The sequence below is a fragment of the Rhinolophus sinicus genome, chromosome 12 (genome assembly GCF_057876585.1).
Source record: "Rhinolophus sinicus isolate RSI-liver-muscle chromosome 12, RSI-T2T, whole genome shotgun sequence".
NCBI classification, from domain to species: Eukaryota; Metazoa; Chordata; class Mammalia; order Chiroptera; family Rhinolophidae; genus Rhinolophus; species Rhinolophus sinicus.
The window spans coordinates 3,316,181-3,341,552 of NC_142512.1; the positions used below are offsets into that span (position 1 = coordinate 3,316,181).

Here is a 25,372-nt window from a genome sequence, read left to right on the forward strand (position 1 = left end):
GGATGTCCATCAGAAATCTAATTTTCTTTCCAATTATGACTACCATTTTTTAAGTATCACACTTTTTTCTCTAATTTCCTCCCTAATTCTTCAGGGTTCCTGCTTTGCTGGCTCAGCCAGTCCCTGGGCACTGACCCGCCATGTAGCCGGGGGGGAGGGGAGTGTCACCCTTCTCTGGACCTGGTGTCCTCATTGGGGAAAAGATTGGACCTGAGGGCTCCCACCTTCCTGCCCGGGGGCAGCGTCAGGCGAAGTAGGCATAGAAGAAGATGTTGACGCACATGAGGAGAATGGCATTGAAGCCACAGACACGGGCCCAGAAAGCATGTTTCTGGGCTGCTTGGACGTCACCTGGAGGAGGTGGAGAAGGAGAGAGATGGATGAGGGTCCCAAGGCCACAGCCAGCTCCCAACCCTCCAAGCCCTTGCCCTTGAGGATGGGAGGGAGAGGGGGTGCTGAGGGTCACGTGTGCACCTGTTTTGGCTCCCGGAGGCAGGTCCCGAGCCAGCGTCCACCAGGTAAGGTTCTGGATCTGCAGGGAATGGGGAGGGATGGGGTGTTACCGGATGGGGGCGGACCCATACAGGATCAGGGGTCAGTGATGAAAGAGGGTAGCTGGGTTCAAAAAGGGCCAGGGGCTGGGGCAGGCCAGGTTAGGGGTCAAGAACTAGAAAATTCTTGAGTAAGAGAGGGTAAGGGGTCAGCATGGGACCCAACTCAGAAGTTGCTACGGGTCTGGTGTCAGGGCTCAGGGCGGGCTCACCTGAGCCCTCTGGGGCGCTGGTGTCAGCAGGCTTCCGGCCACCACCACGGCGCCACTGAGTGTGAAGAGGGCGACAGCAAAGTGCAGGTAGTGGAAGCTGCTCAGGATGGCAGGCCGCGTGTCTGCGTGGCCGCAGGGCAGGGCCGGGTGCAAGAATTCCAGGACCAGCCTCGTGGCTCCCACCGCCAGCCCTGCCATCAGGCCCCAGAAGGCTCCCTGAGGAGGAGGAGGTGAGGCAGCGGGGGCTGCTTCAGGAAGGTCAAGGTTCCCCCAGGCGCACACAGGTGGCAGGAGAAGATTCAGACAAGCTGCAGCCCACCCCAGGGGGGACCTCACATCCTGTCCCCACCCACCTGCTCATTGGCACGCTGCCAGAAGATGCCCAGGACGAAGACGGCAGTCACCGGGGGAGCCAGGGAGCTGGTCACCGACTGCATGTAGATGAAGAGCTGCCCACTGTTGGAGCCCTGCAGGACGGGGATCCAGGCCACGCTCACGCCGATCAGCACCACGATGACCAGCCTGCGGGCCGGCAGTGGGTGCTCGTCACTCAAGGCCATTCCACTACCCTCCCCCACGTCCCCTGCTCACTAAGTCTTGCTCTCCGTCTGTGCCCTGCTCTGCCTCAGCTCCAGTCTCCTCCTTGGCTCCTGGGCCACTCCTCCAGGGACGTGGCCAGTCCTGCCCGATCCAAACCCTTCCATGGCTCCCGGCCACCTGCAGGGACAGCTCCGACTCAGCCTGTCTGCTCTTCAGAGAGACCCCCCGTGACCCCCAGGGTCTCCCACTTGTGTTCAAGGCACTTGTCCCACCTTCTATGTGCACATATATTTGGATGCTTACTTCCTTACCGTCTGTCTCCCCCTCCCAGCTGAAAGCACCAAAAGGGCAGAAGTCTCGGTCTTTACTTCACTGCTGCCTCTCCTGGCGCACAGTAGGTACTCAGTAAACATTTGGCGACTATGTGAATGAGCTGCTGCCCTCACATTCAGGCCAGACCGACCTCCTGGCGGGTCGTCTAACACATCACGCTCTCTCATAGTTGTGGGTCTTGGCAGGAGCTGTGACCTCCAGCTGGCACATTCTCCGCCTGCTGCAGCCCTTGAATGTTGGCTCACCCATCACAGGGCGAACTCTGTCCTAAGAATGCAAGGTTTGGAGCCAGGCAATCTGGCTTTGGATTAGGACCTGGACCCCTCAGCCGCAAAGCCTGAGACCTCAACCAGCGAGAGTGAGCCCCCTGCCCCTCCCTACCCTGTAAGGACGCCTTTCAGCTCCCGCCTGCCTCCCTTCTTGGTGCGGGCCCGTCCACAGCACCAACATGTTTCACTTGTTCATCCAACAAACTATTCACTAAGAACCCACCTGAGCATCGGGCACTGTGCTAGGAGCCCAGACTCGGCGATGAGCGGGCCCTGGTCCCTGCCCAGCACTCAGTGTTGAGCAAAGAAAGCCGACGAGCCTGTCACCCTGAGCTCAGCGCTGGGCTAAGGGACTGAAGAGTCTTGGGCCAGCCCAGAGGAGGCATTAATCCAGGAAGGCTTCCAGAAGGAGAGGGCCCTGGAGCCTTGAAGGGTGTGCGACTCAGCTAAGGGGACAGAGCCTGGGCGAGGTGTTCCATCTGCTCCTCCCTAGCTGAGCACCCCGTGGCCCTGTGTCAGTTGGGTGCCCCTCATTCCCGAGGTGGGTGGTGGGTGAGACCCCCTGGAATCCTGCACAGGACAGCAGGGGCAACAAAGGTTACGTGTGCAGCTGGGGTTGGTCCTACTTCCTGCCTACCTGCCTGCCTGCCCACCTCCCTTTCTTCCCTTCCAGGCCTGAGGTGGGGGGGGGGAGGAAGGAGGTGCCACCTTGATTAAGGCTAATTAACCCTTAGCCTGGTAGGTGCAGGCGCTGCCCTCTTCAAAGGCTCAGGCAGACTCCACTAACACCTGTCCCACCCTGCCCCCCTCACATAGGCTCCCATAGTCCAACACCAGCCTGGAGTGGGGCCCTGGCCTTCTTGCTGCCCTCTAGGGTTTCCTCTTCTGACTCTGACACCACCTGGCTGCCAGAGGGACCGCAAAACCAGAGGCCGTTCCTTCTGCCCGGAATGCCTTTTTCAACTCCTCCCCTAGCAAAGCCCCTCATCTGCCAAGGCCCAGATCAAGGCCCTCCTCCTCCTCCTCCTCTTCCAGGAAGCCTTCCTGACTCCCCCTCATACACACACACACACAGCCCACAGGATGACTGGCCCCCTCCACTGCTCCTGGGCTGCAGCTGTGGTCAGATGGGAGACCCTCAGGTGGTGGGGGTGGTGGGGGTCGGGGGCGTTCTGATCTCTCTGGATTCCCGTATTGCTCAGTTTGACACAGGATACCAGGGAGGCCTAGGGAACTATTTGCAAACACTGGAGAAGGGTAGATAGAAGGGGGTGCAGGGGAAGGAAATGAAGGAAGAGGAGGACTGGGAGTGGGCCTGGGGCTAGCAAAGGGCCCCAGAGTTGGGGTTGTCCCTGCCTTCAGGCCTGTGACAGCTCCTCTGGCCACCCCCACCCTGATGAGACCTTGGCATCCCCAGCATGTCCCTGCTCGTCTCTGCCCCACGATGGCCTCCTCCCTAGGCTTCTGGGTGCCTTCTGCTGCCCTCCTCTCTATTAATCCTATATCTCTTTAGATCGAGGCTGCAGAAATGTAAGCCCTAACATGGCCTAGGAGACACAGCTCGAGCGGTGTTATTTTAGGCAGGAGGTGTTAGCGGGGGCCCCAGTGCTTCTGGAGGGGGTGCGGTATTGCTGAATCCCGGCCCAGCACCCAGCATTGGGCCTTTGCATTCCACCAGATTGGCAGCTGAGAGAACTGGGACCCGGAGAAGGGGAGCAATGTGCCCCACAGCACACAGCCATGTGCCTGAAGGAGGCTGGCAGGGCCTGAGGAGGGGCGGGGCGGGGCTTCACTTGGAGGAAGTGGCGGGGGTGAGCTGGCATAGAGGGGAGACCCATTCAGGACTTTGCTTCAGGTGGCAGCAGGAAAGAAGCCTGCTTCTGAAGAGCTGGGGAAGTAGAAGGCAGGGGACATAGGGCTACTAGGTGGGCACTGAGGCTACTAGTGTCCTAGGCCAGAGGGCTGAGGCAAACATTGGGTACAGGAGGGCGTGCGCGTCCCAGTTTCCAGGATGGCCAAGCGTGGATGGATTTAGGGAGGAGTCTGTCAGAGGGGATAGGCTCTAGGCCAGGGCAGAGGAGGGCGGGGACACATGCAGGAGGAGAGGTGGTCCGGGGGAGGACTGCTGACACTGAAGTGTCCTGCAAGGCGGGAGGGAGAGGCGCCTTGTTTTGGAGGAAGCTATGAGCCTGCAGATGAGCTCACACCTGCCTACTGTCTGGCGTGTCCCAACAGGGCCCTTCTGACAGAAGCTGGCTGCTTTGCATCGCCGGGACAACTGCCTGGAGCTCTGGGGGAGACCCCACCCTGCCAATGAGTGCCATGGGCTCCCGGGCAGAGCACTGTTAGCCAAGCTAAGCACCAGAGGGCTGGGCCCCTCGACCAGCAGAGTAGGGGCCATATGTTCTCAGAGGGAGTCAGGAGGGGCGGGACCTGGGAGAGGGCCCAGACAGACAGACACATGCACACACTTGGGGACCAGCTCATCATCCACTGCTGAGTTCACCCCCAAGGACTCCAGGTACCCAGCCAAACAAGAGGATTGAGGAATGGGCCAGACACAGCCCCTGCCCCCCCTCCTGGGGAAAAGCACTGCGGAGACAAGTTGGACTTATAAGGGCCACCTGTGCTGTGGAGGAATCTGGTGATAGTCCCCTGTGGGAGGTGTTGAGGGACAAGGCGCTCATTCCTAGGTCAGGGGTATCAAGGAGGGCTGCATGGAAGAGGGGGTACTTGGGGTGAGTCATCGAGGTAATAAGTAGGGGACAAGAAGGGCTAGGGGAAAATGGACAGAAGCTCAGTGGGGGCAGGGGTATGGGGGCTGGAGGGATAGTTGTGGCCAGTCCTGAGTTCTGGCTCAGGGCCCTCTTTGGGGCAGCTGGGAACCATCCGGAGGGTTAGGGGCTCAGATTTTGAAAGACAGAGAGATTTCTGGGATGGCTAGGGGAGGACGCTGTCCCCGACAGACTCACTCAGAGATGCCACTCAGGGTAAGAGCTGCATCCAAGATGAAGGCTGGGACTACGAAGGGGTGGCCAACAGAGTGACGTGGAGGAGGGATGGACAGGATATTCTGACCTCTCCGCTCCTCTCCTTCCTGGCATCCTCCTCTCTCCAACTGGCAAACTCCTATTCATCCCTCAAAGCCCACCTCTGGTGGGGCCTCACGGGCTGGTCATGTGGCTGGGGACTTCTCAGCCCCTCCCTGGGGCCAGCACCCACCCACCATACCGTCCCACCAGCAGCAGCTCCCACTCGCCAGCGCGTGGCCTCAGCCGCCTCCAGATGTCCATGGTGAAGAGTGTGCTGCTGCTGTTGAAGATGGAGGTCAGCGAGGACATGAGTGCGGCCATCATGACTGCGACCATCAGCCCCCGCAGACCTGTGGGTGAGGGACAGCTGCTGCGTGCCTTGTGGCGTGCTGGCAGTCATTGTCACACCTGCAGCTGCTTCTGTCGTGGGGGCCGTTCTCAGCCTGCTCGTTTCTGCAGTTGGCAGGGCCCCTTCACACCCGTAACTTCATTTGACAGAAGAATTATTGACCCATTTGGCAGATGAGAAAGTAGAAGCTCAGAGGGAAAGGGAGGTGCCCAGGGTCCCACAGCAGGCCAGAGGTAGGACTCAGGGGTGGTGTGGGGGAGTCAAGAAGGCCTGGGGCAGGACCCTGGCTTTGGTGGTCTCACCCTGGGCAGGGCTCAGTGGCCCAGCATCTGGGGCCTTCTTGTTCATGGCAAGCCCCAGCAGGCACAGGGAATCCCCTTTCGTGTTGGCTCTGTGGAAGAGGAGATAGAAAAATCCACCCTCCCTCTGATTGGCTGAAAAAGAGTGAGGGGTCCACATCGAGGTGGGTGAGGCACTGCTGTGCAATGGCTTCCAGGAGTCCTGGGCTGGAAAGGGAGTGAGGGTGGGGAGGACTCGGTGCTGTGTGGCTTCAGGCTGATCACCTCCCCTCTCTGGGTCTTAGTCTCTCTCCAAGGCCTCCTACGATTTTTCTTCAAGCATCTAAGCACCTCCCCACCCACCCACTTCCACAGATTCCCTGCCTGTCTGTCCTCCAACCTCTACCCTCAGGTGGGTCTGACCGGGCCACCTCCTGAGGACTCAGCCTTACGGGTGCCATTTGTTGTCTGGCTCGGTGGCCTGGCCCAGGTTCTGCATCTGACCAGCGGTGTGAGTGGTAGGAGTCAGGTCCTCTCTGTTCATGGATCAGTCTGACTGGGATGTGGCCCAAAGGGAAGTGAGTTCAAAAAGTGTTTTCCCCAAAACATTTTTCCACCCTCCTAATCTTGCTTGGGGAGGTGGATTAACTCAGGGTTTATGTTCCACCCATTTTTCAGACAGGGAGCTCAAGGCCTAGAGAGAGGGTGTGGCCCAGTGACGGCTGGGCGTCAGCCCTGGGAGCTTAGCAAGCCCCTCTAAAACAGAAAGGGAAGGCAAGGCCCAGCGGTGGGACTCCACACCTGCAGCCAAGCCTTATGCCAGGCAATTTCCCTAAATTATGATGCTTAATCCCAGCAGCAACGCTGAGGGGTGGTTAGGCGTCATTGTCTCCAACTTACAAATGAGAACACTGAAGTTCTGAGTGGAGAGTGACATGCCCCAAATATCTCAGCCAACCAGTAGCAGAGCCGAGTTCTGATCCCAGTCTGTGCACTCATGTCCCCAGGGCCTCAGCTCCCTGGGAGGGAGGGAGAGCAGGGTGAGGCCAGACAGCTTCCACCTGGGAGGCCAGAGGAAGGGAGGTGGACACTCAAGCGTCTGAGAATCTGGAGGTGAAACCAGGCTGCAGAGGGTCTCAGAAAGCTGTCTGCTCTTTTTGCTTACGTGGGACCTCCCATGCCCTTGCCGTTCATTTGTTTGCACACCTCCTGTAACTGGGACCTCACCACCGCATATCACACTGGTGGGAACTCCCACTCCCCTTTCCATATTAGTTCTGCTTGCACACCTTCTGGGACTGGGACCTCACCACCCATATCCACTGCCACGGGAAACATGGAAAAGGTCAAAACCTGCCCCGTAGTTTATCTGTTGGCCCACAGTGTCACAGGGGAAGGCGGAAGGTGCAGGTTCACAAGGGGGCTTGAGCTCCTGATCCCAGCAGAGTAAGCAGTGGGCTGGGGGCTGGACAGACTGGAGTTTGTGTCTCAGCCACTCTGTAGCCTTGGAGAAGCACTTCCCCCTCTCTGTGCATCACTTTCCCTGTCTGTAAGACGCAGCTAATAATTCCCTCACAGCTAAAAGGAGAAGCAGTGTACAAAAGGGCCTGGCACCCAGTAGGCCTGGAAGAAGAGAAAGTTGTGCCCTTTCTCAAGGGATGGGACCGCACAGGTTAAGAAGACAAGCTCTGGAGGCAGATTCTCCAGGTTTAGACCCCAGCTTTGCAGCTCACTTGCCATGTGACCTTGGCCAAGTCACTTAACCTCTCTGGGTCTCAGTTTCCCCGTCTCTAAAATGGGGATGACAATAACAGCACATAGGGTTCCTGAGAGGAAGATGCAAGTCACTCACACGTGAAGCCGTTGGAATCGTGTCTGGCATGTGGTGAGCGCCATGTGAGTGTTTTCTATTATTACTACTTTCCTCTCTTCCCTGATGAGCAGAACACCCCCCCTGGATGCCACACAGCATTGCATTGCATCCAGAGTGCCCCAACCCCAGCCCTCAGGGCCCTTTACCCTAGTTGGTCCCCCTTACCCACCCGGACCCCACCAGAGCCTCACCAATGGGCATCAGTTCCATGACTAGCTTGGGGTAGGCAATGTTGGAGCAGCCGATCTCGGCCCCACAGGCCCGCAGGCATTCGGATGGCACCACGCAACCCACGTCATCTGCATGAGAGAGAGGCCCAGAGTCCCACACCTGCCCCACAGTGCCCCTCCAGACAGATGTGAATACCTGGGCTGGGCAAGACCGGGGCTGGGGTAGGAGCCTGCCCTGGCTGTCTTACTGCCTCTGACCAGCTGCTGCTGGGCCCTGGGCCTCAGTGTCCCAGTCTGGGTCATAAGAAAGGAGCTAGCCTCTGCAAACTATTCTGTCCCCTAAGGCCTGACCAGTCTCCCTCCCTCGTCCTGCCCCCGGCCCCAAAGGGGCAGATGGAGGCTAGAGAGGGGAACCTTCTCCCACCCTTGGGGGAGGTAGCTTCAGGGCAGAGGCATTTCCCTGGCCCCCACCCTGAGCTGCCTTCAGGAACTTCCAGATGACTCTTAAAACAACAGGGGAGCCCATCACCCCCTCCCCAGAGCTCTCCGGTGGCTCAGGCTCTCAGCAGTTCACAGGCCCCTCTGTCACCCAGACCCATGCCCAGGGCCGAAGGGCTCATCTCCTTCCTTGGTTCCCTCCCCCCAGGTGCCAGCCAGCTGGCCTTCCAGCCCTTCCTCCAACCAGCCTCCCTCCCATCTGGTCTCTGTGGCCCCTCTGCTCAGGCCTTCTCAGGGAACTGGCTCAGAGGTCACCTCCTCCAGCTGAAATCACCCCTTTGCACTCCTGCCTGTCCCCTCCCTCACACCCCTTTTCCTCCCCTGGATGCCTTGGGCACTTTCTTTGTTTCTTGCCTCTTCCCCATGGGACCGGCAAAGACGGAGACTTGGTCTTGCCGTGGCCATCCCCCCAGTGGCAGGAGCAGCCGCACTGCTCATTTGGTGAGTAATGGAGGAATTAATGAATGTCCTGGACCTCAGCCCAGTCAGGACTGTGCCCTAAGTCCAGGCCTCCCTATGGAACCGCTGGACCGAAACCCTGTCAGCGCTGTGCAGGGGGCCGCCCTGCGGGAAGCCCCCCTGAGAGCTTCAGTCCGGCTCCGGCTCCTGCAGGGGCTGCTCCTCTACCCGCCGTGGCAGCTGGGGGCCCACCTCTGCCTGGCTCACCCGCACACTCTAGTGATGGGCAGAGCCAATCCCATGTTCACTTGTTCCTCCAGGAAACACTTTCTAAACACCTTTGGCTCCTGTCCTTCTGGGATTTTCAGCAGAGGCCCACGGAGCACAGAGCAAAGGAGGAGATGGCAGTTATGGGAAAGCTCAGAAGCAGAACCTTCCCGATGGTGCCCAGAGAGGACGGGAATGGAGCTGCTGGGCCACGGGGGCCTATTCGAGGGTCTGGGTGAGGGGTGTAAAGTTCCCACATGGCAGACATCAATGTTTCCACGCCACGTTGCTCCCTGTTGAGACAGGGCTTTCCTGAGTGAAGCACTGTCCCTTCCAAACGCCTCTTCTGAAAGGCAGTTCCTTCAATGGCCAGCCCATGGGGGTGGGCTGTGTGTCTTGGATCCCTTCCTCTAGGCGAGGAGGCTAGAGCAGGTCACCCTCCTCCCAGGACCCCACATTCCAGCCTGGTCCAGCCTCTCGACATCCAGGTTTCCAGGACGAGCCCCAGGGATGGTCGCCTGTCCTTCCCCCTCCCTCCCCCAACCTCCCCCACGCCCCCAGTCCTACGGTTTCTCCTGCCATCGCTCTGCCTGCCTCACTCGGCTCCTGCCCTGGCTCCATCTCCTCTGCATGCAGCCTGGGCACCAGCTCCTCACTGCCTTCCTCCCGTCCGTCCTCCCCACCCTTTCCAAATCACAGCTTTGTTCATACCACTTACTTCTCAGGAACCCCCAGCACGCCCCACATCCCTGGAGCCCATAACTTCCTGGGAAGAAAAATCCCTTCCATGGCCTTTGACAAGGGATCCCAGGTCCTCCCGTCTGGCGCCCATCCGCCAGCCAATACAAACCTGACCTGTTTGTATTTTCTCATACACACCCAGGCCTCCTCCTCCCAGGGCTCCGGCCCCCCCTGTTTACCTCCTGCTTCATGGCCCATTGCAAAGGGCTTGTCCCCAAAGGCCTTCCCTGACTCTCTCCCCATTCTCTCCCAGGGCAAAGTAGCTTCCTCATAAGGCTTCTAGGCGGAGGGTTGGGTCACAATTGTGTGCTTGTGCATTTCACCTCCCCTACCAGACTGGGAGCTCCCTGAGGGCGGACAATGGGTTTGAATCATCTCCCAATCCCAGGTATCAAGTCGTCCAGGGCTGGGCCCAGAGGGGGAAAGTTGGGAGGAAGGAGGAAAGAAAGGCACCAGAGGAGAGAAAGGGAAAGAGAGGGAGAACGGATCCCGGAAAGAACCCTAAAGAAGCTCAGGCACCCTTTGATCCAGCTGTTCTACCCGACCACCTCCACCCCACCTGTTGTGCAGATGCGAGAACTCAGGAACAGAAAGGGCATAGGTTGCCTGGATCTCAGAGTCAGACCCAGGACAGCCCACGGCAGGACTCTGTGGCCACTGGGGTCCAGCATTCAGAGGCTAGGTGATGGGCCCTTCCTGACAGGTTCTGGGCTTGGACCAGCTGCTCTGGCGGCATGAGGACCCTGCCATCTTGGGAGGGACAAACGAAGAGTCACAGCTACATCACGGCTCAGAAAGCCCGAGTCAGGAGATTCTGACTAAGTTTATTCAGCCTATTCCAGGCTCCCGCCTGGAGCATCCCTCACCTCTGGGCACTGCGAGCTCAGTTTGCCCACCCAAGTATTTGTGTGGAACAGCAAGAAAAAACAACCTCTCCTTTATGACAACAGCAAAGGTGTTGCCACTTGAACAGAGTCCCCAAATGTGTCAACTCAGGAGTGAGCAGCCGCGGGACAGTGAGGGCCAGGGAACTGGGCAGGGGCTTCTGGATTTGCCAGAGCACCGCCTTCTGTGGGCTGCACATTGGCGTCACCACCCGCATCCAGCCAAGGGCCCACACTCGAAGCCTGGGAGTTGCTCCTCTCCTTTCTCCCAAGCCCTCCCTCCCTGCGGCCAATGCCAAGTCCAGCCACTGGGCATCGTGACCAGGGAAACTGCACCACCTCCTGACTGCACCACCCTGGCCCCTCTAAGCCACCCTCCCTGTGAGCAGCAGAAGGAACTTGTAAAACCATCCGTCTGCTCATGCTCCTCCCTGCGCACACCCTTCCGCGGCCCTCCACGCCTGCAGGAGGAATCATGAGGCTCTAACCGCCATTCACAGCCCCCACCCACCAAGCTACCCTCACTCCCACCAATTTCACACACACCTCTGGGCCCCTGTGCTTGCTGTTCCCTCTCCCTGGAACACCCTCTCCTGCTGCCTAAACCCAGGGAACTCATATTCATTCCTCTCAACTCTGTGGATGTCTGGGTTCCTGAGGCTCCAGGACGACTTCCTCCATGGCACCAGCAATTCTGTGACCTGTGTCTGTCCTGCTTCCCTATAGTCTGTGACCGTGGGGCCCAGGGAGGAGCCAGGCCCCAGCAGTACCCAGCACAAGCCAATGAATGGTAGGCTCTGCCTATGTTTGTTGATTGACTGAATGATCCTTTCCCAACTGGCCACTGAAATACCACCTTGAGGGCTAATCAAGATGTTCCCGATCCCTGACTAGGCCTGACTCATGCCTGGGAGCCAGTCCAGATGCTGATGTTGCAGTCGGGAGCAGAAGAAAAGTACAGAGACCTGGGTTCAGCTCTCCCAACCCCTCACTCTGGGATCCTAGGAAATTATTCCTCCACTGTAAAACCCTCCTGGGGACATCCACAGGCCAAAGCTAACTTCAACCTAAACTTCACACCTTACACAAAAATTAACTCAAAACAGGTCACAGACTTAAATGTAAAACTATCAAACTTTTAGGGAAATAAATAGGTGAAAATCTTTGAGACCTAGGGCAAGCTGAAGAGTTTTTAGACTTGACATCAAAAGCATGATCCATAAAAGGAAAAATTGATAAATTAGATCTCATCAAAAACTTGTGCTCTGTGTAAGATATCTGTGAAAGGAATGAAAAGCTACAGAAATGACTTCAGTAAAGATGCAGGAAAATTAATATACAAAGATCAGTTTTGTGTCTATACACTGACAATGAACTATCAGAAAAAGAAATTAAGAAAACAATCCTGTTTATAATTGCATCAAAAAGAATAAAATACCTAGCAATAAATTTAACCAAGGAGTTGAAATATTTGTACACTGAAAACTTTTAAGACATTGATGAAAGAAATTGAAAAAGATATAAATAAATGGAAATATATTCCATCCTCATGGATTGGAAGAACTCATATTGTTAAAACAGCAATACTACCCTGAGCCATCTACAGGTTCACTGTAATCCCTAGCAAAATTCCAATGGTATTTTTTATAGAAATAGAAAAAACAATCCCAAAATATTTGTATGGAACCATAAAGGACTCTGAATAGCCAAAGCAGTCTTAAGAAAGAAAAGCAGTGGTGTCCGCAGGCCCCCGCAGGAGAAGCAGAGAGGACCGGGTCTTTCTCTCTGGCACGGCCTCAGCCAGGTCGCAGTTTTGTAAGCAAACCAAAGAGCATGATCTGGAGTGGGTGCAATGCTGCAGTGGGTGGACCCATAGTTCAAGCACAGACGAAGATCTGATACTGACCTCACACCGCTGCTCGTCATGGTCACTACATGAAAAATGAAGAATTCAGAAACTAAGATGAGCTGCAAAAACAGGAATAAAATTCAAAGCCATTGGGACAGAATTCCAGCAACATCAAACCAAGGAGCATGGACTTGCAGGTTGTTTATAAATCCCAGGACCTCCTCACCACATCCACAGGCAGGTGGAGGGCCATCCCCCTACCACCAGCTCTACCAGCACCACCTCTGCCCGTAAGAATCGCTCCTCATCCTCCAACTCCTTTACCCCTACTAAGTGACATGCCATCCTCCAAACACCTTTGTTCAGGGACCTCCTGCTCCAGGATCACCGCCTGCCCAGCTTAGGAAATAAAGCAGTAATAAGTGCACAAACCTGAAAAGAAAAGAAAAGGGAAGGAAAGGAAAGGAAAGGAAAGGAAAGGAAAGGAAAGGAAAGGAAAGGAAAGGAAAGGAAAGGAAAGGAAAGGAAAGGAAAGGAAAGGAAAGGAAAGGAAAGGAAAGGAAAGGAAAGGAAAGGAAAGGAAAGGAAAGGAAAGGAAAGAAACAAAGAAAGAAACAAAGAAAGAAACAAAGAAAGAAAGAAAGAAAGACAAAGCTGGACGCATTACTCTTCCTGATTTCAAACTGTATTACAAAGCTATAGTAATCAAAACAGTCTGGTAGTGGCACAAAAGCAGATACATAGCTCAATGGAAGAGAATAGAGAGCCCAGAAATAAACCCATGCATATATGGTCAATTACTTTATGACAAAGGAGCCAAGAATATACAATGGGGAAAGGACAGGCTCTTCAATAAATGGTGTTGGGAAAACTGGATAGACACATGCAAAAGAATGAAACTGGACCCCTATCTTATACAATACACAATAATCAACTCAAAATGGAGCAAAGATTTGAACATACAAGTAAGACCTGCCTGAAACTGTAAAACTCCTAGAAGAAAACACAGGAGTAAGCTCTTCGACATCAGTCTGGGAGAGGATTTTTTGGATTTGACACCAAAAGCAAAAGCAAAGAAACCAAAAAGAAACAAGTGATACTACATCAAATTAAAAAGCTTCTGCACAGCAAAGTAAACCATCAACAAAATGAAACAGCAACCTACAAACTGAGAAAAAATATTTGCAAACCATATATCTGATAAAGGGTTAATATCAAAAAAATATGTGAAGAACTCATATAACTCAATAGCAAAAAACCACAAACAATTTGATTTAAAAATTAGCAGAGGAACTGAATAGACATTTTTCTAAAGGAGACACACTGATGACCAATAGGTAATGAAAAGGTGCTCAACATCACTCATCATCAGAAAAATGCAAATCTAAACCTCACAGCTCTTAGAATGGCTATTATCAAAACGGACAAGAGACAGCATGTTGTGAGGATGTGGAGAAAAGGGAACCCTTGTGCCCTGCTGGTGAGAATGTAAATTGGTGCAACCACTCTGGAAAATAGGGAGGTTCCTCAAAAAAATGATAAATAGAACTACCATATGATCCAGCAATCTCATCTCTAGGTTATATATCTTTAAGGAACAAAATCACTACCTCTAAGGGATATCCGTACTCCTATATTCATTGCAGCGTTATTCACAATAGCCAAGATATGGAAACAACGTAAGTGTCCATCAACAGATAAACATATATATATATATATATACTATATATATAAAAAAGAATAGTATCTGGCCATGAGAAAGACAGACATCCTGCCATTTGCAACCAACATGGATGGACCTAGAAGGCATTATGCTAAGTGAAATAAGTCAGACAGAGAAAGACAGATACTGCATGATATCACTTATATGCAGAATTCAAAGGTAGAAACAGAGACTAGAATGATGGTTACCTGGGGCTGGGGAGTGGAAGGAAAGAGATGTTGGTCAAAGGGTACAAACTTCCAGCTATAAGATGAGTCAGTTCTGGGGAATCTAATGTACAGCATAGTGATTACACTTAATAATATTGTACAGTTGACCCTTGAACAACATGGCTTTGAACTTATAGGTGGATTATTTTCAATAAATACTATAAATGTATTTTCTCTTTCTTATGATGTTCTTGATAACATTTTCTTTTCTCTAGCTTACTTTATTGTAAGAATACAGTATATACCGTGTTTCCCCAAACATAAGACCAGGTCTTATATTAAGTTTGCTCCAAAAGATGCATTAAGGCATATGTTCAGGGGATGTCTTATTTTTTCATGTACAACAATCTACATTTATTCAGATACAGTCATGTCATCTTCTTCTGGAACATCATCATAATGTAGTAAATGCATCCATCTGGCTGACGATCTTAACTGGGGCTTATTTTCAGGATAGGTCTTATTTTCGGGGAAACACAGTAATACATATAACATACAAAATATGTGTTAATCGACTGTTTATGTTATCAGTAAGGCTTCCAGTCAACAGTAAGCTATTAGTAGTTAAGTTTTGGGGGAATCAAAAGTTATATGTGGATTTTCCACTGTGTAGGGAGTGGGGTGGGGGTTGGGGTTGGGGGTGGGGTCAGTGCCCCTAACTCTCTCATTGTTCAAGAGTCAACTGTATTATATACTTGGGGGAAAAAAGTAAAGAAAAGAAAAGAAAAGGAAAGCTACAGACTAGGAGAAAATATCTGCAGATCACACACCTGACAAAGACGTTGTATCTAGATTCTATACAGAGCTTTCAAAACTCAACAGTAAACACCAAACAATCCAATTAGAAAATGGCCGAACACATGAACAGACATTTCACCAAAAAGTATATACAAGTGGCAAATAAGCATATAAAAACATGTTCAATGTCAGTAGTCATTAAGAAAACGTAAATTAACACCACAATCAGAGACTGTTACACGCCTATTGAGATGGCTAACACAAAACAATAGTGGCAACATAACATGTGGGCAAGGATGTGGAGAAATTGGATCACTCATACATTGTTGGTGGGAATGGAGAATATACATAATTTCATATGTATATGTATATGAATGTTCATAGCAGCTGTACTCATAATAGCCCCAAACTGGAAACAACCTAACTGTCCTTCAGCAGGTGAAATGGTTAAACAGACTGTGGTCCATCCACACCATGGAATGCCAGCCAGCCACAGCAAGGAGCAAGCCGTTGCTTCACACAGCCACCTGGGCGAGTTCCAGAGATGGAGAACAGGCAGGCCAGTGGCTACCAGGGGCGAGGGTAGGGGTGTGGTGTGGCTAGAAAGAGGGGGAGCTTGGTGGGGATGGAATAGTTCTGCATCTTGATTGTGGTGGTGGTTACACAAATCTGTAATAAGGCTGTGATAAGGTTGCATATGTCTACACACACACACACACACACACACACACACGAGCTCGTGTAAACTGAACAAGCTCTGGATCGAACCAACATCAACTTTCTGGCTGTGATGGTCTTGTGCTGTAGTTAGCAAGATGATACCATGGGGGGCAGTGGGTGAAGGCTGCATACAAGCTCTCTGTTGGTTTTTTTAAAAACAAATTCCTGTGAAAGTATAATTAGGGGTTGAAGCCCTGAGAGTCAGGACTCCCTTATGAGCCCCAGGGCCTCTGTGCTGTGATAACGACAAAGGAGAAGAGAAGCTGAGGCCCAGAGAGGGTCATGCTCTGGGTCCCCAGTGGCAGAGGCTAATAAATCTAGGTTCAAGCCTCCCAGGGCAGTGGCCGCCGCCTGGAACGACCCGTGGTGGGGAGGATGCAGGTACGTATGCACGACCTGGGAAGGGCTGGGGGCACTTGTCGGACTGTACTCAGCGGAGTGCAGGGGCCTGGGCTCTGGGCCCATGTTCAGACAAAGTGTGGTGCCCCAGGGCCAGGGTGGAGTGCAGGACAGAGGTGCTGGGGTTGGGAGAGCACAGTCCCTGCTCAGATGGAAGCCACTGACAGGCGGACAGATGGCCGTGAGAGTCCTGGGGGGGCAGGGTTGTAGCCCTCAGCAGCACAGAACACTGTCCTCGGCGACCCAATCCCCGCCAGAGCACAGAGCAGGCCCATCCAGGGCAAGTGGCAGGGGGTGGGGGACAGGAAGGGCTGGGCCAGGTGCATGGCTGACTGGCTGTGGCACGCGATGGGGTGGGGGCTGTTTGTCCAGCCAGTTTAATGGGCTTTGCTGTCCCCGCCCTGGCAGCCTGCTTTCAGATGTGGTCCCCACACCTCCCATAACTGGGGTCCCAAGCTCCAGGGACGCCGAGCAGAGAGCTGGGCCTGACCCCAGCCCACAGCAGCCCTTTCTGGCTCTCCTCACCCCAGCGTTCAGGTGGGGCCCTGCTCACCACATAGGACCAGTCCTGGGGGAGGGGGACTCTCCCAGCAGGGAACAGATTCCTGAGAACTTGGTACCTGCTCTGTCCACACCAAGCTCTGTGAAGGCTCCTCAGGTTGAGTCAGATGGTGCCCTATCCCTGCCTTGGGGACTCCCAACCTAGTAGCCCAACTCTACTTCCACAACTAGACAACCGGGCATCTGCATGTACTTCCCATCCCACCCGAGGAAACTGGGCACAGGTAGTGAGTATTTGACCAGGTTACCCCAGGCCCTGGGGGTAGAGGAGTGCCAAGGCTGTGGACTCGCTGTGTGTCTTCAGGAAGAATACTGTCCCTCTCTGGGCAGCAATGTTCCATCAGCTCTTGGACTTTAGTCCCTGAGCTTGTCAGAATTGCTCTACGCGGAACCGGGGGCAGAAGAGGAGGCGGGCGCACACCCGCCGGACGTCTGTGTCCGACGGCGGTGTGAATCAGTTTCCGGCCCCGCCCCCGGGGCCGCACGTGACCGCAGGTGGAGGCGGTGGCGGCGGTGGCGGCGGCGGGGTGGGCGGGGTGGCACTTAGTCACCGGTCTGCCGCTGCCTGTATTCAGCGCTCCGCCCGCGCGGCTTGTTCGCCTGTTCTGCGCCGCGCCCGCGATCGCCGGGTAAGCGAGTCCCGGCCCGCGCTCAGTGCCCACCTGCCGCGCGTCCCTTACCCTCCTCCCGCAGGCTCCTCGGGTTGCCGCCCCAGGTGCCCAGGGATTTTTTAAGACCCCCTCCCCCGCTCCCCTCCCTCCTTGTTCCCGGAAGCCCTGGGACGCCACTGAGCAGGGCCAGAGGCCGGCGGTTCTGTTTCCTGCTTCCCACTACTGGAAACTTATGGGAAGTTCCCTGCAAGCCCTCTTCACCCCCCAGAAGTTCCCTAGGACTTCAGGCAGCTGCAGAAATCTTCTGGGATGTGGGTCCCCTGTCCCCTACAGATACAGGACACTGGGCCCTGGGACGTGTCCCGCCCATCTCTTTCACCCCTGCCCTGTCTCGCCCCTCCCCAGCCCACCTGCACTCTGACCTGACGCCTGGATTCACCTTGTCTCTCCTTCAGGTTCCTTACGGCCAGAGGAGAAGCTGAGGAGCAGCGGCAGCCCTGAGGCCCCAGAGCGCGCTGTGAGTGTTTCCTCTCCTGCCCACCTCTGCAGAAGCACTGGGCAGGTGGTATCATGGCCTTCTCCCAGGTGCAGTGTCTGGACAACAGTCATGTCAACTGGCGCTCCAGCGAGTCCAAGCCCGAGTTCTTCTACAGCGAAGAGCAGCGCTTGGCGCTGGAGGCGCTGGTGGCCCAGGGCCCCGAGGCCTTCTACGAGGTGCTGAAGAGGGAGAACATCCGCGACTTCCTCTCCGAGCTGGAGCTCCAGCGCATCCTGGAGACCATCGAGGTGTATGATCCGGGCTCCCAGGACCCTCGGGACGCAAGCTGCCCCCAGGGCCCGGAGGACAATGGAGTCGGGAACGGTGAGGAGGCCAGTGGGGCAGGCGGGGCCCTCACAGAGGCCGAGCCGCCACCCTCGCTGGAGTACTGGCCCCAGAAGTCAGACCGCTCCATCCCACAGCTGGACCTGGGCTGGCCTGACACCATTGCCTACCGTGGTGTGACCCGGGCCAGTGTCTACATGCAGCCCCCAATCGACGGGCAGGCCCACATCAAAGAGGTGGTGCGCAAGATGATCAGCCAGGCCCAGAAGGTAAGCCAGCGTTGGTGGGTGTCCCTGGAGAGGATGCTGGCCCGCCCCAGCATCGCCCCACCTCAGTGCGTGTGCACTCGGAGACCAACACGGAGAGTCCACCGCAGTCCCCTGTGGGTCTCCTGGCTGCCTTCCTGCCTTCGTGAGGGCCCTCATTCTTTGCAAAGGGATAGGGTGCCTGGGTCCTCTGGCAGGTAACAGTGGGCTGCCTCATCTCAAAGGGCCTTTGTGCATTGTTGGGGGGTGTTTCTGATTTCCCCAGGCTTGGTGAGCAGATTACCCAGGAGAAGGCTCTGCAATGGGGTGGGGCAGGAAGGAATTGCGGGGCTTTCTCTCACTGTCCCTGGGGATGGCTGTGATTCACCCCTGACAAGTGCAGGCTCTCACACACACCATGAGCTCTCTGGTGTTGCTTTTGTTGGGTCGGGGAGTAGACATGGAGATTGAGAATTCACCTGAGTCCATCTGATGCTGGCCTGGAGGCCTGAGTTCAAATGTGCCTGTTGCCGGGGTGTGCTGGCCAACTGAGAGCCAGTTGCTCTCCCTTTCTGAGCCTCTTCATGAGCTTTGCAATGGCAAAACTTTTTCAGGCTGGGATGGGGTTGGGGATGGCTTATTCTTCAAGGGTGGAAGCCACGTGAGTTCAGCCAAAGGTTGTCCACCTGGGTTGAATTTCACCATTATAAGGGACCTCAAGCATTGTCTGGAACTCCCCTTCCCAACCCCAGCCAAGCTGTGCAGTGTCCCCAATGTGGATAGACATTCTCGGCTGACACACTGACACATATTCTAAGAGGAGCTCACTGCTTGTAGAGACAGCCATGACCTTGAGTGGGTGCTTCTTCCTGCTTAGAGGAAGTGCCCTTTCATGGTTTCAGAGCACATCCTGACATAACTGATGAGAAGGATTCTGAGGCCAGGTCTGGGCTCAGTAGAGAGCAGTGAGTGATTAGCAATCTCTGCCCTGGCCTTGGGTTAGATTCTAGTGGAATCTAACTCCTTCATTTTTCCAGGCCCAGAGCAGGGTAGCAAATCACACAAGACTTGGATGCTGGCTTTGGGGACCATCCTGGCTGACAGACAGGGCCTGGGGGAGCTCTTGGGCAAAGAAGCCAGAAGTGGGTCAGGAGCTGAGGAGGTGGCCACAGCTTAGGTTTCCAGAGATGTTGAGTCTCTGTCCCCTGAGGGGCCAGGCGAGTCAGAGAGCCTGTGTCAAGGAGCCTGGCCTGTCCCAGGAAGCTTTGGGGCTTCAGGTTTCTGGTTGGTAACATGGAGGTGCTGCGGATAAAAGCTGCGTGTTTGGCTGTTGTGAAGACGGAATTGGGTGAGGGAATGTGGAAGAGACAGAGGAAGAGGAGGAGAAGGGGGAGGAGGAAGGGGCCGTCATAGCCTTCAGGCTAAAGAACCCTCCTTACACTTGCTGTGGGGTAGGAAGGTGCTGCTGACGTGGGTGCCTGACTTGAGATCATGGAACCCAGTCCCATGGGAGGGCCTGTTCGGATCCCATTACCCAGCCTCCACTCCCTTTTTGAAAGTGGGGAAACTAAGCCCCAAGGAAATGACCTGCTAAGCCAGGGTTCCCCTTCATCTGCTCTTGTCCTCCCCACCAGGAGTAGGAAGGAGGCAGACATCAGATCCCAGCGTGGCATGGGAATAGCCGGAGTCTAATCTCCCCCAGACAGAAAGACAAACAGTTTGGCCCAGTGATGGGGCCAGATAGGGGTGTCCAGGGCCAGACTGGGCACTCAGGGCAGCCTCCCCATATCTCTACGGCTGGGGCTGAGACCCAGCCACTCCATGTAGTCTCATGGACCCCCACCCCATGATTTCATTTGTTCCCCACAAAAGCCCCATAAGGGTATCAGCATCACCTGCCTAAGGTGACATAGCCAGGAAGAAGTCCATCTCAGGTTTGAACCCCGATCTGTTTGATAGCACAGTCGGTGCTTTGCTGCAGGTCCCCGAACAGGTACGCACTGTCCCCTGCTTTCATCCCTCTAAGAATGGGGGCTCATTGCTGAGACTGACTGCCCTCTCAGAGAGCAGGCAGGGAGCCTCACCGGCCCAACAGGAGGGGTCTCGGAGCCAATAGGGGCCACGCACCTCATCCTGCAGATGGGGATACTGAGACACAGAGGAGACAGGGCTTTAGTCACACCCCACGCACCATGGTACACTAAGGCCCTGCTTTCCAGCCCACCTGCCTCCCTGTCACATCCATCCTGGGATCCGAGGTGTGTTCGTGGGCCATCTACAATAACATTGACTACTGTTTATTGAGCGTGAGGCACTTTATAATCTCAGGTAGCGTTATCTGCCCCGTTTCTCTGATGTAGAAACTGAGGCCTGACTGGTTAGTCCCTACCAAGGTCACCTAGCTAGTTCTTGGGTGGAGGGGTGGGGACCAGACCTGTGTGGTCCCCTGCCCATCCTGCCTGGCCTTGGCGGGCAGGGAGGGGCCGGTCATCCAAGCTCCTGCAATCCTTCCATCTCCCCTGCTCTGGCTGCTTCCCAGGCTCGCAGGGGCTGGGCCGTGACGCTGACGGATGCTGACAAATGCTGACGAAGCCTTTTGCCTGATCCGCCTACCCGGGAGCTCTCCTTGCCTTCTCTCTCCTCATGAATCACCTCTTTTCCCCTGGCCCCCGCATCCTCCTCTCACCCCTGGTAGCAATGCAGGGGAAACGCCCCCTTCCCAGCTCTAGAACGGAGATCCCAGTGTCCATTCGCCCGGCCCGACCCCTGGACCTCTTCCCACCAGGGCTCCTGTCGCCGAGTCAGAGTGGTCCAGCCTACCACCTCCTCAGCCTGGCCTGTTGTCATCAGCGCAGGCAGCTCCTGGGGCAGGGAAGTGACATAGCACACACTCGGCCACCTGGGAAGCTGTGTTCCTGTCAGGGCTACCACCAGGTCCCCTCTTTCCCAAAAGACTAGAATGGAACTAAAGGGCCACAGTATACGGAGCCAAGAGTGCTGGGGTCAGGTCCCAGCTCTGCCTCCACCACTGTGTGACCTGGCACAAGCCCCAGCTCCTCTCTGAGCCCCAGGCATCCCATCTGTAAAATGGGTACAGGCATTGAAGACTGTTAGGGTCCCTTCAGCTCCGACACTTTGCTGCCCTGTGATTCTAGACGCCTCTAGGACAAGAGATGGGTGGGTCCTGGGTCTCAGAGGACTCCACTGGCTGTGGGGCTCTGAGCAGGCAGTTTGGGCTCTCAGAGATATCTTCCAGTTCCAGTGGGCTCCAACTTACCAAGTTGCCTGCCCCGCCCGCAGCCCCCAGGAGCCAGTGATTTATCTGGGGAAAAAACCTGCTGTGGGGTTCCAGCTGCATACCAGAGGCCGGGCCTGTAGCATCACGCCTAGGAGGGATGAGCCCCGGCCCCACTCAGCTGCAGCCTCTGAGAGACAGGGGTGAGGCTGGGCTGGGTGGGGAGGAGGCGGGGGAGGGCGTGAGCGCGCGCGCACACATACACGACATGCGACCCGGCTCCTAGTACAATCCCTTCACCAGCCTCACAGCTTGGGGGGCGGACGGCCCAAGGGCAGGAACGAGTCATGTACAGATGAGGAAACTGAGGGAAAATGAGTGATGAAGGCTGGACTAGGACCCAGATCTCATGCCGGCCAGGCCAGGGCTTGGGAACAGAGACCCAGAGAAGTTAAGTTTCTTGCCTAGGGCCACACAGCAGGAAGGGACAGGAACCAGACATCATGATGCCCGATTAAGCCCACATCTTTTCTGTCAGGTCCCCACCTTCTTCATACACTGAAGTCCTGGCTCATGGCTCAGCTCCAGGAGAACAAAAGCAACTTAATGAGGCATTTATTAAACACCAGCTACACGCCAAGTGCTGAGTGCGCACTTTACCTACACTGGAATAAAGTAGGTGTTGTCTCCACTGTCCAGATAAGGACACTGAGGCCTGATAGGGCTCAGAGAGGGCAAATGACTTGCCCAAGGTTACAGAGCTGATAACTGGAGGAGCTGGGCCCAGAACCCAGTGTGCAGGCTCTAAGCCCCCTTTTCCCAGGAAAAGCAGCGTCTTGGCTGTTCTTTCTGAGCCCGGCCCCTCCTGAGCAATGGAGACTCGCTGCCAGCCCCCAGCTTGACTCAGCAGTAAAAGCGTTTTCACGAGGCTCCTTGTCCCCATCAGGCTCCCAAACACTGGGCTCTCCAGGAGGGCGCAGCAGCCTGACCACAGGATTGGTGACAACAGGGGACGGGGCTGAGGCCACTGCGGGTCCCAGCGGACCAGGAGGGAAGGCTGTCACTGTCCCTGAGCTGGGCAGCACCAGGACAGCTTCAGTGCCTCGAGAGGCCCCAGCGTGGCCCAGTCAGCTGTTCCCAGGGGCACACAGTGGGTCTGGGCAGCTGCCTCCTGCCTGCTCTGGCAACTGCCAGCACAGGGCCCAGAGCCCTCACCTGCCAGATGGGGAACCATCTGATAACATAATCGCAGCTATTGGCTCCCGTCTTCGGCAAAGCCTTCCTACCCATCGCCATTTGCATCTTCACCGAGCATTTGGGGAGAGCCAGGAGCACCTTTGCCAGGAAGGGGGACCAGCTCCTCTGGGCTGGGTACACGCCTGGCTCCAGGAGCACTCAGGCAGACAGCCTCAGACCTGCAGGCAGTGCCCTCCCCTGTCACTGTGAGGTGGGGCCTATTGTCACACTTATGTCACTGATGAGGATACCGAGGCCCAGAGCAGGCCAGGGCCTGCCGAAGGTCACACCAGGCTCTCTGGCATGGCCAGCCTGCACCGGGCTCCCCGGAGCCCCAGTCTCCCTGGTGTGACAGGCTCATCCTGAAGCCAAGGGTCCTCCCCTGGGCCAGCAGGGGGGTCTGGTCCTCTCAGAGCCCCAGCACCCGTGCCTGGCTCAGCCACCTCCTTGCTGCGGGATCTCGGGCTTCAGTTTCCTCATCTGTAAAATGGGGATGTGACACTTGTCTTCAGGCAGTAACAGTCGTGAGTGCCCACAAGACACTGATGCCCCAGGACCACGCCCTACGTCCTGGCGGCCCTGGCCTGGGCGGGCTGCACCAGCCTCCTTCGTGGGGTCCGCATGATCCCCAGGTGAAATGCTGTGTGGGGCAGTGGGAAGACAGGCTTTGCAATTATGCAGACCCAGGCCTGAGCCCCAACTCTGCTGGTATGTGGCCATCTGCCCGGAGACAGCTGCTTCGCCTCTGACTCTCCTGTCCATCCTCTTGGTGATGGCAGCACCTGCCTCAAAGTCGTGGTGAGAGCAAATGGCAAGAAGAGGGGTAAAGCGCGTGGCGTGGTGTCTGGCATGTCGCTGGCCCTCAGGAAGTGCCACTTCTCTTCCCTCACCCCTCTCTCGACAGCCTCTCTCTGAGACAAGTCCGGTTTGAGGGGTGGTGAGCTCCCCATCCTGGAGGAGTTGAAGCAGGGGCTTGGTGGGATGCAGTAGAGAGGACGTGGGCAGCAGGTGGTCGCAGGGCTGGCGCTCAGCCCGGCCCTGGCTCGCCTGTGTGATCTCGGGCAAGTCTTTTCCAGGCCGGTCTTCCTGGGGGATTGAGATGCTCAGTGACTCCATGGTGTCTGTCGCTCTTGGGCCCTGGAGGAGCTAAGGTTGTAAAGGCTTTCGATTTTATTTGTCTGAGGTTTTCCAATTTGCAAATCCTCAGTTTGTGCCATTTGTTGACAGCTGTGGGGTGGTCTGGCTGGCTGGACCCCGCACCTGCAGGCCTGGTAGCTCGGAGGACTCTAAGGCCCCTTGAGGCTGGCGGGTAAAGAGAGCAGCTTGTCCTCTTGTGTCATCCGCAGGGCACAGCCCTGGTCACCTGGGAGCCTTTCCCCATGCTCTGCCAGCCCCTGTCTCTGCAGCATTCCTGACCATGCTGAGGAGACTGATGTCTATCTGGGGAGGGCTGGAGACTCAGGGCAGGGACGCAGTGCTGGGCGGGCCGAGCCTCCTAGGCAGCCGGCTCAGGGCAGCACCAGGGTCCACTTCTGACCCCATCCCGCTGCAGCCATTTGGTATCAGGATGCCTGAGCTTTCTTTAACTGGCTTTAAAGAGGCTTCTGGCTTAATATTGTGGAGGGCGGGGAACGTGCCAGAGCTGATGAATGTGTGGGGGGGGAGAGACCTCAGATCATTCAATCCAACTCCCAATGTTCCCCAGAAGAGAAACTGAGGCTTCAAGTGGGGAAGTGCCCAGCCATAGGCCACCCAGGGGAAGAGTGGCAGAACCAGGAAGCCCTGGGCATCTACCCTCTGGGCAGTGCTGATGGCCAGGGGTTTGCTTCAGGACCCAGAGTGGCTCTGGCAGGTGGAGAGTAGAGTCACAGCTAGAAGATGGGTAGGACCCCTCCCACCCCAGGAGAGGAGCCTGGAAACAGGATGACACCAGCTGGCAGTGACTCTCCCTCTGGAAAATCTGAGTGGTCATCATTACCCCTCTTTGGCTCCAGGAAAAGGGACACCCGTACAAGTGTCAGCGAGCTGGCCTTGGCTTGGGTCAGGCTTTGTTACTGTCACCAGACTCCCTCCCTGTCTACCAGGGAGGCAGGACTACACTTGGTGACAGACCTTCAGAGCCAGAGGATGGGCAAACTGGTTTGGAGCACCGGGAGTCGGCGGGGGGACACTGCCCACAGTAGGGCCAGGGGCTCCCAGGAGGCATCCCTCAATGCCTGGAGAACCTTCCAGGCCTTTCAGATGGCATCTCAGTAATCCAGCCAGCACCGGAGGAGGAGCCATGTCGAGAACATGGGAAACAGGCACTGCAGCCAGGTCTGCCCCAGCCCTCCAGCTGGAGGAGGGGTTGAGGACAGGAGAGCAGCACTTCCTGTGTCTGTTTCAGATCCCCAGTGAGAGGGTGGGGGCTGTGCCTCCACCACGGAGACAGCTGCAGTTCCCTGGGGTCTCAGCCACGCCATCTGTACAGGAGGTGGCAATAACTGCAGCGCAGTTCTGCTGGAAACAAATTCCTCAGCATTTGTAATGTTGATTTCAGTTTTGGTGAATTTTCGCTGTTTTCACAGGGTATGGGATCTAGGTTAACAGTTTTTCCACTTACTACCTTAAAGATGTTTGCTCTGTGT

The 25,372-nt window shown here is 55.6% G+C and overlaps 2 protein-coding genes across 5 annotated transcripts in view; one reads left to right on the top strand and one right to left on the bottom strand.

Moving 5' to 3' along the window:
• Positions 1–3: 3 nt before the first annotated feature.
• The window catches only part of SLC5A10 (solute carrier family 5 member 10), a 60,771-nt gene continuing 35,402 nt past the window's right edge, over positions 4–25,372 (bottom strand). Inside the window, exons 10-15 of one of the 2 annotated variants that reach the window (XM_019753759.3) lie at positions 7,629–7,736; positions 5,137–5,287; positions 1,117–1,285; positions 764–979; positions 475–532; positions 4–351 (exon numbers count right to left, since the gene is read on the bottom strand). In XM_019753759.3, coding sequence (XP_019609318.1) covers positions 245–351; positions 475–532; positions 764–979; positions 1,117–1,285; positions 5,137–5,287; positions 7,629–7,736 — 809 coding nt within the window. In that variant the 3' untranslated portion in view covers positions 4–244. The remainder of the gene's footprint in view (positions 352–474; positions 533–763; positions 980–1,116; positions 1,286–5,136; positions 5,288–7,628; positions 7,737–25,372) is intronic. The other variant, XM_074320882.2, reaches the window with a different exon arrangement.
• SACK1G (scaffolding CK1 anchoring protein G) overlaps positions 14,878–25,372 on the top strand; it is a 29,979-nt gene continuing 19,484 nt past the window's right edge. Inside the window, exons 1-2 of one of the 3 annotated variants that reach the window (XM_074320880.2) lie at positions 14,878–17,224; positions 17,662–18,298. In XM_074320880.2, the coding sequence (XP_074176981.2) occupies positions 17,777–18,298 (522 nt within the window). In that variant the 5' untranslated portion in view covers positions 14,878–17,224; positions 17,662–17,776. Of the gene's footprint in view, positions 17,225–17,340; positions 18,299–25,372 lie in introns of those variants that run through there. The other 2 variants (XM_074320879.2, XM_088801862.1) reach the window with 2 other exon arrangements.